This window comes from Ptychodera flava, chromosome 17 (genome assembly GCF_041260155.1).
Source record: "Ptychodera flava strain L36383 chromosome 17, AS_Pfla_20210202, whole genome shotgun sequence".
NCBI lineage: Eukaryota > Metazoa > Hemichordata > Enteropneusta > Ptychoderidae > Ptychodera > Ptychodera flava.
Window position 1 is genome coordinate 8,137,665 of NC_091944.1, and position 18,541 is coordinate 8,156,205.

The 18,541-nt window shown below is 39.1% G+C and overlaps 1 protein-coding gene across 2 annotated transcripts; it reads right to left on the reverse strand.

Moving 5' to 3' along the window:
* Window positions 1-320: 320 nt before the first annotated feature.
* LOC139115303 (centromere protein O-like) lies at window positions 321-18,459 on the reverse strand. Of its 2 annotated transcripts, none has more exons than XM_070677321.1 (6): window positions 18,285-18,459; window positions 16,205-16,374; window positions 13,823-13,952; window positions 8,696-8,964; window positions 6,492-6,660; window positions 321-2,872 (listed from the first exon to the last, which is right to left on the reverse strand). In XM_070677321.1, the coding sequence occupies exons 1-6, from the start codon at window positions 18,307-18,309 to the stop codon at window positions 2,781-2,783; spliced, it is 855 nt and encodes a 284-aa protein (XP_070533422.1). In that variant the 5' UTR covers window positions 18,310-18,459; the 3' UTR covers window positions 321-2,780. The 2 variants fall into 2 exon arrangements, with proteins under 2 accessions (XP_070533422.1, XP_070533423.1); XM_070677322.1 differs by lacking the exon at window positions 18,285-18,459 and adding an exon at window positions 17,073-17,208.
* Window positions 18,460-18,541: the final 82 nt, after the last annotated feature.

Genomic DNA, 18,541 nt, shown 5'->3' on the forward strand with positions numbered 1-18,541 from the left:
ATGCATGCATGTGTTTCTGTGGACAACATGTTTTGGCGACATATTTGAGAAATAACCCCAGTATACAATCGAGATTTTGGTACGATGAGCGATATGTTGCTGAGTCACTAGGCGTAAATGGAGACTGCTCATTTGATCAATATTTCAGAGTTCAAAATACTGTTCTTATTAACCTTTTCAGGGAATGGAAGGTTATATTTTACCAAATATGCCCCAAATGCATATTATGGAAGGTTATATTTTACCAAATATGCCCCAAATGCATATTATTATAATAATTTCACTGAATATAACATGATCCTGAAAAAATTTCAATTTTTGAGAATACATGCCTGAAAAGCGGGTTTATTTTCATTGTAACATAGTGATCTCGGCAAGTACGGTATAATAGTTACATGTATGCCATAAAATTAATAGTATCCGTCTTTTCCGAGTATAACATCAATGAAACAAAAGCAATTATATAAATGCAGGTGTCAATATTTGTTTTTGTGGTTTCAATTGCTCCAATAGACTAATGTATATATGCATTGCAAACAAAAATGACTTGATGTGTCGTTTGCGCTGATAAGACATGGAAAGAGACCGCTATATGACAAATATCAACGGTGGTGCTTCGAAGAGTTTATGTTACATCAAAAAAGAAAAATCTCCCCAGCAGTGTACATGTTGTGAACATTAAAATTTTCTCTTGCTTTTTTATCTGCACAAGAAGAAATTCTTGGAAATCCAATAGGTTCCTACCTTTGAAGCCACCTGCTAAAACGTAAATAATGTTATTATGTACCTCTCAGTAAATTTACACTCACACAATTTGTTGAGCGCATATTTTATGTGTGAATAATTCTGCTAAATTTTTCATTTGATCTGAAGTTCAAAACCGACACTATTTTATGAGAAACAATGCAGGGATCAAAAATAGGTTCTCACAAGCTCTATTCAATTGCTGCAGGCATCACTGAATGTGTGACAATTTGCATCAAAAGTGACCTTCATCACAGGCGGAAAAGGCATTTCTTGTCTACACAAACTATATGTATGGAATATATATGTTATTGAAAGTCAGATTCGTTTTTGATAAGAGTTGAGCTTCCTTTCTGTTCAGCAACACTTGAAAAATTACAATTTGGGTTCAACAGGATTAAGTTTTCTTTCACTAAACATCTATGGTTCACATTTTGCACCCCCTTTTAGGGCGTTTCAAATAAACTGTACGTGTAAAGAAAGTGAAGGTGGCCATCTTCCTAAAGGGTCAGTTTATCAAAAATGCTTTCGTATTTCTCTGAGTGCAGAGTGGCAGGCAATGTTTACATTTCCATGTAAGAGTTTATTGGCAGCCATATTTTTGAGTGTACTTATAAATATAATCTGCATATAGAAATTAAGCCGTGCATTAGTACAAGTGTGATATAAAAGCAGACATTCATCTGATGTGATGACATAAACAATACACCATGTAATAAATTAATGTTCTACCTATGCAGTTCAAACTGATTTATGACAAATTTTAGCCATAAAAGATGGCAGCCAAATAACAGAGAAAAATAGTAATTTCCTTTCAGCTTAAATTTCTTAAACTTTCTTCTCCTACTACCCCTCAGATACATTAAGAAATGGATAATGGAACAAGAAATGAAGAAGTACAACGACACATTTAGCACAACCATTCAGAAAAAAATCCTGCCGACTCATCATTTTTCACACAGAGAGACATTATCTTGACATTTTCTAGAGAAATAAAATGCAATGCCTGTTTTTGTAACGCATTTATCAAGATTTCCATTTAACATACTGTATCGTGAATGCTTCATGAAATGGTAATAGCCCAAAGAATGCTAGTGGGGAGATTGTCACAAGAGATTTAGAAATCCGACAAAAGCTTCAGTAAACTGTGTCTATATTTCATGAGGCACACTATATTTAAAATGAAACATCATTACAGAAAAAAAACGTTTCATGTCACATCTTTCATGCTATTTCAAAAAATCACTTAGCCAAGTGTCCAATATCTTTGACATCATCTGCTAAGGGTGATATTTTATCGCATCAACAATGTGTGCTGGCTACGTCCCTTGCTCACACATGGTGTATTGAAAGAAGAGATGCAGTTGTTCTCAAACATTTTCCTGCAAGTCCATCCATTACCATCCTGCCATGTCAGTAAACATTCAAAACTTATTTTACTAACACAGAATTAAATAGAAGAAATTAAAATGTATCATTCTTGAGTTCAGCTTGGCAGTTTGACCCCGCTGGCTGCCTACAATCCACCTCAACATGTTATGTGCTATTGGCCTTGCCTGACTGTTACACGGCCGACATAACTGAATTTCACTTCAACTTCACATGAGAATGGCTGCCAATTGCCAGCTTCTGGACACCCTGAAAATCAATGCAATAACCAACAGCTTGGCAGGATGGGGGGTTAAACAGAGACTGGTGCTAAGATGGTTTGGTTGCTTCATGGAATACAATGCATGATGAGAAAAGTTTCAGTCTTTGACGCCATGGTTTGACCCAAGGCCTGTTGTTATCAATTGTGATTGTGGACCTGTTTCACAGAAAATTGAGGTGAACACATTGAAGCTGGTCTTGAACTTGTTATCTGTTGATTTGTAGGATACTATGATTCAATAAACACTTTGAGAGAGATGGTGCAGACTAGATTTTGTGACTGGATATAGGGGATGGTGTTCCCAGAATGGATTGCTGCAGTGTTTGATAATTGATCCACCAAAGCTAGGCTGCCATTCGTCTGTTGCTGAGAGCACTGATGAAGATCACATCATTGCCAGGACATCATGTAGGGGTTTACTCAACAGCAAATCTTTCAGTTTCTTCAGTTGAGGCTTCATCTTGTCTGGAAGGTCACCTGCAAAACAATGCACATTTAGGAGGAAAGTAGTGAGCAAAATGTGTTTCACACCTTGTGACTGAGTCTGTCATACAAGTATGCACCAATGTTGGCTGAAGTGCTCTAATATGGACCTTCCAGTGTACAAATCAGCGTATATATTTATCCATAAATGATGAAATGGCAAGCTACAATGTTCTCCACAAGAGTATTTACAGGGATAATTTTGCCACAGTTACCATGGAAAGAAAAAATCTAACCAATCACAGATTTTAAGCGGCTTTTAAAAAAAAAGTGCCCTCATATGGGCATTTTGAATACCAAGGAACACCCCTTTGACCATATATGGGCATATTTAGATTACAGGTGACTGTATACCTTTAAGCCTATCATCAGGCTTAACCCCTGATATATAGGAGCAGCTTACGTCACAGTAACAGCCGCTACGCACATTGTGTCGCTCCAGAAAGTTTTGAAATTTTGCCATCAGACTTTAGTACTAGACGATCAAACATCGTTGCTTCGTACGTGTGAATATACTTGGAAAGTGATGGGTGTCGACATTTCTGCATGAAGGGTTGCTATCGGCTGTTTTATTCATCCAAAAAGTTGGAAAGGGAATTCCATTCACAACTACACGCCATTTTCGAAGTGGAGCGCGGTGAACGATCTTGCATTCCGATTAGCCTGTTGTACCTTGGTATGCAGTTGCATATCATTATGCAGTTTTGGCATTGTGTTTGGCATTGATTCGCTCTATGGTTGGCTGATCGCTACAGGCAAAATTACATCAGATGTGCTACTATTGTCTGAAATTGGAGGTGTCAAGTGCATGCACATATTATACAATTGTGGAAATTTCAGTTCGCATTGGTACTTCACTGGGTTAACATGCGACACAAGTCCCAATCTACTGAACGTTCAATTTCATCCAAGTACTTCAGCCATGTGTCTTCCAGCAACGAAAACTCCGTATGTAAGCCGACTGATCAAGCTCTCTGGGGATGTAGAACTAAATCCCGGGCCTGATACCCGACAGTCAACACTGACTCGTACGGGAGAACGGACCTCAAATGTAGATGAACCAGTGATGTCAGCATTGCGGGAAATACAGAACAGTATAAAGGACTTACAGAAAGACACAAAGACACTGAACAAGAAAATAGATAGGATGGAAAGTCAATTAAATCAAATGGAAGAAGCGATTGGTGAAGTTAGAAGCATGGCAAAAGAAAATAGAGAAAGGTTGAAAGGACTGGACGAGGTGGAAGAAGAAATCACAAGGTTAACATCAGAGACAAGGCGACAACGTGTGCTGAATTCAGAGCTTGAAGACAGATCAAAACGAAACAATGTTGTGTTTAGAGGTGTGACGGAAGAGGAAGGGGAAACCTGGGTGGTGACAGAAATGAAAATCAAGACTTTGATAGCAGATAAAATGAACATTCAAGACAACATAGAGTTTGAAAGAGTTCATAGAATGGCGGGGTCAAGAGGTAATAGATCGATCGTGGCCATGTGTTCCAGGTGTATAAAGATAAAGAGAAGATACTGTCAAAGAGCCAAGCCTTGCGCGGAACAAATATTTACGTCGACGGACATTTCTCAGAGCACACCAATTACATACAGGTGTACATATTCAATGAAAAATCGGGTTGTGTAGAAAGACAAGAACATTTAAGCTAGGGGGGTGGCCAAGGCCGAAATAGTACGGACGAACTTGGGAAGACAAAGAAATTGCGTTTCCTGTCTTGGAATGTTCATGGATTGTATAATAAATTACTAGACAAGTCTTTTCTTGATTTTGTTAAAAATTTTGATGTCATTTGTGTACAAGAAACTTGGTTTCACAAAGATTTAGTATTTGATAGAAATATTACTGGATTTACCGAATATCATATCTTTAGGGAAAGGAAAGCCAATAAAGGTCGGGTTGGGGGAGGAGTTAATGAGAAAGAATCCTGGGCAACGCATGTCAAAAATATTTTGTTTAACCATGGGTTTGGGGAAGTTTGGTTATTTCAGGGGCCGGGGGATTTCAATAGATCAATTGCTTGTTTGCGGAGTTCGGGTCTTGGTTTAGAAATTGAAGAGGGTAGGGTTCGTAGTATTTCTCTTGAGGAACGCACCTGTAAGATTTGCGATTCGACAGAAATTGAAAATGAATTTCACTTTATATCTGTCTGTCCCCTTTATCAGAATTTAAGAGAATCCTATTTACCAGTCTGGTCATATAGACAACCTTCAATTGAAAAATTTTATTCTCTTATGTCATCTGATAACAAAGTTATAATTTCAAACCTTGCTATATTTGTGCACAAAGCTTTTAATTTGAGAAAAGAGTATTTTTGAAGTATTGTATTTCCTTTTCTTCTTTTGTTTATCAATGATTTATTTATCTCTGTGTCTGTTTACTGTAACTTATTTTCTGTATATTTTGTATTGTATGCGATTTGGGCCGGTGGCCTTCTAGAGCAATAAACCATATTATTATTATAACCCCTGATATATAGGGCTAATTCAGGTATGTTACCAGAAAATCATGTCTGAAAGCGTTAATTGACCCTTTGAGTACGATAGTCAATTTTTTTCACCTTTATAAAGAACTTTTTTCAGCTCATCATTCAGACAGTTCTTCTAGGATTTTTCAAAAAGTTGTGTCGTGTAAGTCTAAAATTATCAAAACAATTACAGAAAAAATCATGAAAGTTGTTAAAATGTTGCCCTGACATTTTAGTGTGAAAAATTATAGCACTCAAAGCATTAATAACATTGCAAAGGAAGACATTTTCACAACAAATAAATATTCATTTTTTTGCATTGTTGTGTAAATTGATTGCTTAAATGATTTGCCAAGCTGTGGAGAACACTGAATTAGCCATGTTTACTTGTGGATGGCAGATGCAAAACTGCAAGCAGTGCCAATACTTTAAGAAAAGCTTCTAGCACTGCTACAAAGGGCAAAAACATGACATGTTATCACATTTTTCTAAAATACAGCAGATTTAACCCTTTCACCATCATGGTTTTGCCCAAACACATTGTTATCATTGGTAAGTGTGGACCTGTTTACATAATATTTATAGTTAACAGGATAATAATTATTGCATGGTTCTGCTGAAGTTCAAGTTCTCAGAATAAAATATGCAAAAAATTTAGACCATGGAAAGTCAAAGAACAGTCTACAAGAATACAGTTCTAGATTGATGAACTGGAAATAAGGTGGACCTAAGTTTCTTAGGATAATAATAATTATCATCTTCCGACTTATGCATAACTTGGTAAAGTCAATACCAAGATGCTGCCACAAACAATTGTCAAAGTTACAGTTACTATGCTTTGGATAAGTCCAATAGGGGAAAATGTCTTCAATACAGATACTGTCCCTTTAATGGGGAAAATGTCTTCAATACAGATACTGTCCCTTTAATGGGGAAAATGTCTTCAATACAGATACTGTCCCTTTAATGGGGAAAATGTCTTCAATACAGATACTGTCCCTTTAATGGGGAAAATGTCTTCAATACAGATACTGTCCCTTTAATGGGGAAAATGTCTTCAATACAGATACTGTCCCTTTAATGGGGAAAATGACTTCAATACAGATACTATCCCTTTAATGAGGAAAATGTCTTACCTTCAACAGAAAGACTGACTCTGGTGGGTAAGTGTTGAATTAAATCATCGTATATTAATTTGATGAGGATGGGAACTGACAGTCTTCTGCTAGGTGCTAGTTTAAACTCAATGTAATCAAACGCACTCAGGGAGAGAAGATTCCCATCAATCAATTCCTGGTACATTTCCTGGAAAAATGACAAATAAAAAAGGATTAAGTAATTAAAAGAAAGATTATTACCGGTTGTCAAAAGACATATTGGTAACAATACTGGTAGTTGTCATCAGCAGCTATCAACTCCACTGGAAGTTTTTAGGCTGTCAGGTTGCAGGTGTTATAAAACTTTGAAAAATATGTAGTTGTAATTGACAAGCCCAAACCGATCCCTCTCAATGCAGGGCAAAAGTCACCATAGAGTAAATGCAATTGACTCTGGTTAAACATGGTGATGGCTGAATAGAGTATTGTGATTGTGCAATTGGCTCTGGTTATACACGGTGATGACTGAATAGAACATTGTGATTGTCTGCAATTGACTCTGGTTATACACGGTGATGACTGAATAGAACATTGTGATTGTCTGCAATTGACTCTGGTTATACACGGTGATGACTGAATAGAACATTGTGATTGTCTGCAATTGACTCTGGTTTTACATGATGATGGCTGAATAGAGTATTGTGATTGTCTGCAATTGACTCTGGTTATACATGGTGATGGCTGAATAGAGTATTGTGATTGTCTGCAATTGACTCTGGTTTTACACGATGATGGCTGAATAGAGTATTGTGATTGTCTGCAATTGACTCTGGTTATACACGGTGATGACTGAATAGAACATTGTGATTGTCTGCAATTGACTCTGGTTATACACGGTGATGACTGAATAGAACATTGTGATTGTCTGCAATTGACTCTGGTTATACACGGTGATGACTGAATAGAGCATTGTGATTGTCTGCAATTGACTCTGGTTAAACATGGTGATGGCTGGATTGAGCATTGTGATTGTCTGCAATTGACTCTGCAGCAAGACTGCAGAACACCTGGCCAAGAATAACTATACCGGTATACACTGACAGAATCCTGGAAGGTCAAATTTTTATAAAGTATCAGAGCCCCACAGGCCTACTCCCACCAACCAATTGTTAACATACATGTACGATTTAACCCAGATTTCTTCAAGTATACTGACATTAAAACTAAGGTTCATTCTCTCCGCAGCTGCATGACTTTCCTGTTGATAAATATCATCTCTTCCTAGAAATCAGCCATGAATGAATGTCAAACAAATTCTGCATTTAATGCGTGTTCACAGTTAACCAGTTTGTATCTTTCTTTAATCAATGTAAGACTTTGCCAAACTTTGGTTGCATCCCTTTGTTTACATGAAGCTATTTTGCTAGGGGTCAACAGTTTTGATAAAGCCATGGTCATCTTAAAATTTTGGAAATACACAAGGGATGTTGGGATATATTGTGCATAGCAACAGACCTATTTTAAGGGTTTAATACACACGGTTGCAGAAGAAACAACTCCCTCTGTAGGTGACAACGACTGTGAAGTATGGATGCTTCACATCCCCCACCCATCCCACAAATATTTGATGAATATGCTCTAGTACACATATGCGGTACTTTGTGATTAATTGAAGCTGTCTTCCTGTCAATAAAAATATTAGCTGATGATTGTACATGGATTTCTTTTGTGAAATATTCGTTGTGACTGACAGAAGAACATAGATTCTGCTTTATCCAACACATACACATACAGGTATGCTGCTCTGCACACAGATAAAAATCATAACATTTATTCTGTACATTTCTCTTTGAAAATGTGAGTTCCGCTAATGGTTCTTGTGAGTTAATAAGATCATGTGATGACAGTTAGTACAAATGAACCAATGAGCAAAACATGCACCATTGGCAATACATGTATTTTAAACCCATGTGTAAAACATGCAGGGAAATACATGAATTTCTTTACAAGTTTGCCTCCATACTTTTGTTTGTACTGAGGTCATTAGGAATTTTGGGTTTAACCCATTCACAAAGCTTATGTTTGAAGCTCAGGATCATTATGGGATCCTCTGGACCATGAACAGAGAAACCTTCACCACCATGGTTTGGCCCAAACCCATTGTTATCAATACTGGCTGTGGACCTGTTTACACGAAATTTGGATGAAAATGTTAAGAGATGAGTTCAAGTATTTTATCTTACCTGGGCTTTGGCTGCCTGCTCTCTGCGGGCAACATATGCATTGAGATAGTCATTCAGCGTTGATAGGAACTCTTTCCTATTGTCATTCAGTTTCTGCTGTATCAGCTCTTGGAGGGGTATGAAATAGGGCAGTGTGTGTCTGTGGACTGAGGCTGTCCCGTTCTCCCTGAAGTCAAGTTCAAGGTAGTACGGCTCATGGTATTCAGTCTGGTAGAAAGTGTCTAAGCAGATACGTATCCTCTTTGCCGTCACAGTGGTAACAGACACACCTGTTTGAATGAAAGTACATGATCACTAAGATGTACATATATTTCATTTTTAAAATTGTCTTTTCAGCTGATATGCCAGTACATCATACAGCAGTCAAAGATGTAAAAATTCTTGAAATTCTTTAAATAGACACCCCAATCTCCATACAAAGATTGTGTGTGGCGTGGATAATTATAATCTAGCTTGGGAGTCTCAGCAGTAGCCACACTAATCTCTGCCACAGGCGACGGATTTCACCAACTTTTTGGGTAATCCATGTTTTCCATGATATACATTTTCTGTCTTTTTTAAACATAATACTTTGAACCAAAAAAATTTAGATAAACGAAAAGTACACCAATTTCAATATCGATCCTCGATTCCGTGAACACTTGCGAAACGTAGACCTTGCTCTAGGTTACATGGATGTGAATCGATGATTCAAAATATCTGCACCAACGGCTGTCAGCATTGCAGACGCGATTGCCAAAGTTATAGAAGATTATGTATCATTTTTACTAGCGTATGTGTATTATTTTTACCATTGTACGGAAAGCGCAATCTCTTGCCGGACAGCTCCTATCACAATCTGAGATGTCAACCACGTTTATTGAGTCAGTTGGGCACGCGCAGAATATTTAAATTTGCCTGCAGCAGAGATTGGTGAGGGCGTGTGGTAAAGGACTCAGAGACCCTTTAGCTTTGTTAGAATTATCTACGCCACACTGCTGCCACACTGCATACACTGCCAATCTCTGCATGGAGATTGCAGACACCCATGAAAAGGCAGTGGGGCTCTATCATCATACATTTTTACCACCTGTTATGAAGTACAAAATAATGTTTTTGCTATTTTCACGTTCTGTTTAATTGCCTACGTTATGATAGCTTCTTCAAACAGACTTATACCTAAACATTCCTAATATAATGTATGATGTGTACTGAACTATTTACACGACACCTAAGAAGAAAACTGCACTTTGCAAAAGCCATGGAATTGGTCACCACATGAATTTATGAACATAATATTTAAGAATCATTCAAAAATTAAGTGTCATTTATCAGCAAGGCTTTACATCATGCCTTTTCAGCTACTTTAAAAATTGCACTGTAAAGCTGTTCCGTGGGCATGACAATTACAGGGAACAACAAACTAATATGGGGACAGGTATTGCCATAAAGTCAAAATCATGTTGTACAAAGAGTATAAAACAAAGCAAACCAAACACATGAGAAACACAGCTATGACCTGACAGCAAGTTTCTGGTACTGCAAACAACTGGTACTGAAATTTGCCATGGCCGCATTGGTAAATACATCAACCCTGGATTAAAATGTCGCAGTCTTCTGTCAAAAATGAATGCTGAAGACATTATGTTATAGTGGTACAAACAAATGTATGTGAATAAATGCTCACACAGGAATACACATACAATTGTAAATATAATATTATGTATGTGTGTGTATGTGATTTTGTTTGTACCATGGTCGATTTGAAGTCTGTGAGTCTACTATGCAGACACTTTCTTAAAGGCAGGGGGAGCCTATAAATACCCCCTATCTCCCTGGGCATTCATAATCCAACATGAGTGGCACACGGTAACAGCGTCAACGAATGCTCCCGAAAATCTGGAGCTTTCAAGAACCATGGTGTAAATTAAAGCACTGTTCCAACATATTACGTTTTGTGAATACTTGTGGCATCACCTTGTTGGCTAAATTCTCTCATTTTTTCCATTTTAAGTTGATTTTTGATGCCAAAACTGCTTCGATCCTGTGTTCGAAGCGTCCAAGGAACAATAGATGAAAGCATTCAAACAGCTGTCAATCACGAGGGGACGCGCAAAGGTGCAAAACGATCAAACATTTGTTGTGTACATCGGATCGATTACGATGTCAACAATGAATAAACGATTCTTACAACCGAGCGAAATACTTGACCAACGGTTACTGAACACGAGTCTCAGATGAGTTCAGACACAAACGGACTATTTCATGGTTTCAAGCAGATTGCCTCTCCCTGTTTGTTTGTTGATCTGTGTACCTGTAGGCCTATGAATGGGTGATGTGTATATTGACCTGCAGTACGATATTTTACGATAGATCTTTTGGAAATATGTTGTGGCTTAGCCCTGCGTACGATGCCGTGGTGTCCCGGCGTTATACGGCCTCCCACCGCAGCTCTGTTGATTGCCATGAATAAAACCGGCAACATGCGGATCCAATTTGGACGGAGCACGAAAAATACTAACTGTTTTCGGCCGAAATCAACTCGATTCCGATCTATGAAGCCTACCCAAATCACTCAACCGCTCACAGACTGCGAAAAATGCTCTCGTGACGTCCAAAACCGTTGTTTGCTGGCGATGCACGGTCAATGGCCCATGCAGTGGACGGCCATTGGATACGTTCACGCCACGATTATACAGGTGCCCATGAGCTGCATTATTTCCTGTCGGGTAGGGGCGATGAAACTAAATCGCGATTCATCTCTGTCAGATTTGACCAAAAATAGACACTTGAAATAGATTATAGCACCAAATGTTGACCGTTCAGACTGAAACATGATGAAAGGTCTGAAGATCGCCGTGATGTCGTTCTTCTCTATACGTTTTTCTGGCTTGTTTTTTACTATCTGACGGGGTTTTTTTTAAATCTTAATCAACTTTTCTTTCCCAACCAGGGCACAACATTACCTTTTCTACTTTCATAGTAACTTAGGATTCATTTAATTCGCAGATTTATAGACTCTTATGTTCTTCCTCGATTGTCTGTAACTGATTTTGCTATCCCGATATCGACATTGAGTTCGCACTCAGGTGTCTCGAAACTTACGTCATTCACTGACATAGTTTTCGGACAAACTGAAGAAATTCGACGACTACTAACGAATAGTCGGCAAAATTTACAGAGACTAGCAATAATAATTATGGTCATTTCACCTTCTTTAGCTAAGCGGACTGCTTGGCGGAAGCAGTAAATAACGATCTGAGTCCCATTTTTACCTACGGCGTGTAGTATTCGAACGAGTAAGATCAAAATCTTACGCTGTTCCGAGTGGCCTGGAGACTTTTTATAATATACAATAATTGACCTTATCAAAATTACTCTGTTTTACAATGCTTGGATATTGATATGTTTTCTATACTTTGTGACTTTTGATTTAAAGTCTTTTGATTCTCCATTGGCGGCAGCACACGTACGGTTACAACCGTCATGTGATGACCGAGTGTGCTTGTAAAGTTGTCAGGAAGTTGTTCAGAAGAAAAAGCATTTTGTATTTAGAGGCTGCAGTTCGGGATTTTTCAAGATGAACAACAACACATTATACATTTCCTACATCTTTGAAACGGGGATTACGGTAATCTTTCATGTGATGAAATTTTTTTGAACGGCTTTGCCATGTGTTCCCACGATGAGTGTGAACTGATTCTTTGTTCGTAAAAATCGTCAGAAATGGTCCAGTGGCCGCGATAAAATAGATACAGATGTAAAACCATTGCGAGGAAGATAGTAAGAAATTCACATTGCAATATTTGCTGTCGTATTTCTCAGCAGGAATAATCCATTTTTATACGTTGTGTATAAGATCAGCAAGCAGGTGTTCGGCGGTCAATTGCTTCTATCATAATGATCTTGATCGCAGCGATTTGGCGAGAAGACAGCGGGTACTTATAATCTCGCAATATTATTGATATCATGTCTTTGTGTTGAAAATTTTCTATCGGAGGCAGCTCAAATCAACAGCCGTAGTATATCGGGAATAGTGTTCTCACTGGACACCGAACTACCTGCTATCAACAGTACGTTATGTACCATCGGCGGTAACACATTGGTCGTAATCTTGTCTAATTCTGCCCCGCCTTTTGTACCGTCCAGAAATTTCAAAGCTAGAATTTTTTACCCTGACATATAATACAGCGACCTTGCACACTAATAATCATTCCACTGTTTCTGTTGGGATTTGTTGGTTTTTTAATTTGTTCCGTGGCCCCGGTAAAATTTTTTCAATACGATACACAGTTTGAATTTTTTTCAAGGTAAATTTAGTATATTCCCAGTTTGTAGGGTAAAGTCGGTTTGGGGTCGTTTAGTCCAGAAACCTGCAGAGTTCTGTATGATCACCGTTCGGCATTTGGGTAAATTTTTTTGGTCAAAGTAATTCAGTAACAATCTACGCCAGATTCTTTGTGTTGTTTTTGTCACCGTCATACGCGTATATATACGGGCGGTTTTTGATTTAAAACGGTAAAAATACCAGTGCTCGTAAATGCCTGCAAAGTTTATTCAGTGACTGTTTACGCAGCAGTCGTAAATACGACTAGGATTTACCATCACGTAACAACTGTAAACACCGCATCAATAGTCCATACGAAAATTTTGTGCTGAATCGAGGGAGATAACAATTGCGGTAGGAAAGGTCAGTCCACCATCCGTCAAAGTTGTTGATCGGAAAAACCTGCACAGTGCACCAACTACATGAGTGGCTGTTATAGTTGTACACGTAGTTCCATGGGCTTTCCACTGTCCCTTGTTACGAGCTATGTTCAAAGTGCGTCAAGCTACAAATATTTTCATGTATGGAGTTACAGACATCGGTGAAGTACCGGTACATTGATTTTGTTCAAAACCACTGCCTGTTTGCTCCTTGTTGTTTTTGTGTCCCTAACGTCGACTGGCTGTATGTGCGTACAAACATAGCAGTCGGGATTAAGATTTCCTGGATAAATAGATACACTCATAGTTTATTCCGCCTCTGACGCAAAGATACATACTGTTTTACATGTACCACTCCTAGGCCCTGGATCGATTGCCATACCTTTTCTTAAAGGCGCATAATACATTTGCACTGCAATCTTTAGAAGTTTCATACTCTACCTGTCAACCTGAAGATGGAGGAAAGTTCTTCTCTTTTCCTTTTCTTTGCTGATCTCAAAGCCTTGACAATGGAGTCATGTTGACCTTTTAACTTAGTCGGAGTGCTACTCTTGAAAACACTATGTAGAACCTGCCAAGTTTTCAATGAGAAATAATAATTTAAAATCAAAAGTCAGTGGCATTTAAGAAATAGGTGCACATCATGCCCCCAAGATGGTATGACTTGTCACTGGTGAATAAGAGACATTGTTCTCCTTGAATAAGGTAACAGGGGCGTGGCGCCCTCTTGTAAATTCCGAACGCCCCCTTGCCAGAAATGAAAAAGATTTATTTTTTTTTGAAAAATAAAACAATAAAATATACGAGAAAAAAAGTTGACAGTGATTTACAAGCAAAATGCAAGCGTGATCGTTGATCCTGCAGGCTGCAAACGTAATTCTCATCGATCTTGCAAATCTCGCGAGTTTGTGATGTCATCCGAGATCATAAGCCCATGTGCAACTCATTGATGGCAGCCATATTTGCATGGCTCAGTCCGTAACGTATCGTTAACCACGGTCCCTCCATAGGGACCGTGCAACCGACTTAGCTGAGTAAACATGCCAAGGAGCTTGAGCCGAATCAAGGACAGCATGCAGCAGAGTACACTGAAGTTTTTATAGGAGGTTAGAATTTCGCTTGTGTATTCCTTCCCAAAGCAAAACGACCTATTTTTAGGCTCGGCCGGAGGATGAGAACACGTGAGTGCTATGGTGATAATTTTGACATCGATGAATAAATGTATGTCGCTATGTTTTCGTTTTCAAAAAATGCAATCTTTATTGAAATCAGTGAACTGGAATAAAAGTTGTGGAACACTGTCTCAGATTTCTTTTCCTTTGAGTTTTTTATACGAAAAAAATCTGAAAAAAATACTCCCCAAGTGCCACCAAATAACACCATTTTAACCTCTGTTTTCCAAAAGCTCCAACGGCAGGAGGGGGGACACCCCCCTCCTGACCTCCCCCCGCGACCGCTTTCGCGGTCGCTTGTGGTGCTTCGCACCACGTCTTCGCCCTCTTGTAAAAAAATCCTGGGGAGAACACTGGTGAATAAGAGATATTGCTTTGGTGCAATATCATTTGTGGTGGTCCTTGTGTGAAATGCACAGATAAAAATTCTTAAGAAGTGCAAAATTTGTGAAAGATTGCTAAACGTATACTGAGTCAAGTACTTGGCATACTGGTATCACTGCTATCCACAGGTCACAGTCAAGTACATAGCCAAGTATGAGTAACTAGCCATACAGGAGGTAGACAAAAATTGGCCGACCAGCGGGAGATAAAAATATTTTTTACTGTATTCATTTTCACTTGCTGCAGTTTTATCCCTCTTTTGAGGCTGTTTGTAATTTTCACAGGTAGTCATTACAAACAGTGACCTTAAGGATGTCCAACAATCAGGCATTAAAGGACTGATGGCACTGATTTTTATACACATTGGCAGGGGACAAGATCACTTTCAGGCTGTAGGCAGGATTTTGAAAAGCCAAGGAAGGTTCGTAGGCTAATTGAAAAATGTATGTGTCCGGTAATATGCCCCCGAAAATTAGGGCCAGCAGGCTGAAGGAAATATTTTTGTTTTTATTTTTGTTGGCCAAGACCTATAAAATACGATAAGATTTAGAGAGAATTTACTCAATTTTGTTTTGAAAATGCAAAACATGACTAGAGTTGTCAGGTTTTTCTAGGGTCAGCCGGTCAGGTTAACGGAAACACAAATTCTTCTAATTCGTACTTATAAGGTATAACAGGCCTCTCTTGAAAGGAGCTTGTGAAAGCCTTTAAATATCCAATTTTACTGAATAAAGGTCCACTTATCCTATTGAAAACATTGGAACCATACCAAGGTACAATGGAACTGCAGGAATAACATAGAAAAATGTGAAAAACGATGTATGAGAAAGCATGGCATACTGCCGGTAATTCATCCTGGGAAACTGTGTGAATTGGTCAGACATCAGTAGGAAATACAAGTTATCAGAAAGGGATGGGAGGTAACAGTCAAAAGCTTTCAGGGTTATTTCATATTTGTATGAGTTTATAAAAGTTTGTTTCTGTTCATTGAAAATTCAACCATGTCAATGCCGTACATATTTTTTGGTGCTTCACACGTGATATTCACAGAGTTGTGTTGAAACAGCTATATTGGGAAAGATTGCATCATGAGCCTGAGTGATGACACCAGTGATTTTTACATATACCTTTGGAACACAATTTTTGTAAGCATGTACTTTTTGATGGTATACAAAAGTATTAACAAAAATCTTTTCTATGGGATTCACTTGGTATTTCTTTGTTTTGGAGTGAAAGTGACAACTCCCTCTGTAGTGAGTGCACTTACCTGTCTTGGTCCTTGCTTCAGTTGTTGTTTCAGTCTCTCTCTTTTAACTGTCAATTGTTGTATGGTTTCTTTCATTTGTCCGACTTCATACTGTTCTTTAAGTCTTTGCCCCTCATGATCACAAATCTGATCAGCTAGTACTTCTAGTTTTTGCAAGTTTTGAAGGGTGCCTGTTAAATATACAATGATAATTGGTGAGCTGTTGATAAGAATATTGCAATCAGTAATTCTGAACTTCCAAAGTGAATCACACACTGCAGGTAGAACCATGATGTTGAACCGTGTTCAAAGATAGATTGTGCTAGAAGTATGCAGCACTTGCATTTTGGAGATAAAACTTATCCTATTTACTCTCACCATGGAGGTAGCATGCAGACCCGTCACCCCCATGGTTTCACATTGCCGGAACCGAGTCTCACTCAGTCAATACAGTAGCTGCAGTACTGTAGCTCGAGCTTTTGCCTGGGTATTTGGGTCTACTTTTGCCGTCCGACCCAAATACCCAGGCAAAACCTCGAGCTACAGTACTGCAGGTATAAATACAGTTGATGTATTATGACCAGAGTGGAAATAGCATTGCAAATGTTGTAGGAATCGCAATGTAACATACAGCTGTAGCATGGATGTACAAAAATAGCATCCATGAATTTTAGATAGCCCTACGAGCTCCTGGTGAGTGTCCGGCTTTGGCTACGCCACCTTCTAGGCATAGCCAAGCCGAACAATCTTGCCATACTCGTAGGGATAAGTTTTATACAGAAGATAAGACAAACAATGTTGGCATGAGGGTGTGTCGGGTTAGGAACACAATAAGAGCGACCATGGAAGTAGAAGGGATACCATGATGTTACGACCCTACACCACTGACCTCTGTCGGGTCCTACAACCAGTAATTATTGCCCGTAGCTGCCTGAGGGCAGCCCGAGGAAAAAGTAGGCCAAATTTCGCCTATTTGAACAGTAGGCCAATAGGTTTCATTTCTTTCATGCCCGGTAAACCAAAAATATCATTGATTTGGCATTAACCTCATGTTTTCTCCGGCTGTTTTGGAACTCAGAAGACGCCGGACTGAAGTTGGGGAGAGGGTGGGGACGTCGCCAGCTTGATACTGAGATCATACCATTCAGTGCAAGAGGTGGTACGATATCCTAGCCGCAAGTGTGCAGCTTGACAGCCTAACACCCCTTGCACTAAATGGTATGATCTCACAATCAAGCTAGGGGTTCACAGACACTTCACACCAAAACCACTTCGCACCATACCATCTCGTCCCATACCATTTCGCACCAAAACCACTTCGCCCCAAAAGTCATGTCCCCCAAACCACTTTGCCCGAAACTTATCGCCAACTGGTAAAGCTGAAAATGACCACCTTTCTGTCATCCTGGGACTAAATGAAATCTTGAAAGTGTACGCATTTCGCGACATCGTGCAATTCCGCGCAAGGCCCCTGAGTTGTAGCATTTGCGTGTTTCTATTTCTTATTCTATCGTTTATGGTTTCATGCAACAATAAATGGTTCGTGGTAGCCAAATGTCCTAACACATTATTGCTTCCAAGTTGTGGGTAAAAACAACCTTGTGATACGTCGTGATCGTTGTTTCAGGACGAGTTGACGGTACTATACTTTGGGCGAAGTGGTTTTAGACTTTTAGTACGATGTGGTACTTGGGGCGAAGTGGGGTTGGGCGAAGTAGTACTTGGGACGAGGTGGTTTTGGTACGAAATGGTTTTGGGACGAAGTTGTGTGGGGCGAACTGGTTTTGGTGCGAAGTGTCTGGACCCCAAGCTAGGGACGTCGATAATCCACCGTCTTCCGGGTTCCAAAACCGCTAGAAAAAACAATAGGTGAACGCCAAATCAATGATATTTTTGGTTAGCCGGGCATGAGATAAGTTGAACATATTGGCTTAGTGTTAAAATTGGCAAAATTGGCCTACTTTTTACTCGGGCAGTCCTCAGGTAGGTACGGGCAGTCATATTAGTAGGACCGCCGCGCCTCTTTTTGTCAGAGGGCGCTGACATACAGTGCACAAAAATCGGACAGACTACTCGCTACTACCTCCATAAAATCGCTTACCTTTAGCCTGGTTTATGTTCACCATGTCTAATTACAACAGGGATCCCGTCTTAAAACAATGATTAACTTTTCAACGACAAAACCCACGCTGTGAAAATGACAAATCTATCATGTCATAACTCTATCTGGTCCTGAATTCATTCGCGGTTTGTTTTCAAAATTACTATGAATGGTTGTTCGGTAATTGTATACTCAAGTGACCTTTGACCGAACGACGTAAAAGGCATGACAGAAGTGTGAATGCCAAAAGACCTTCA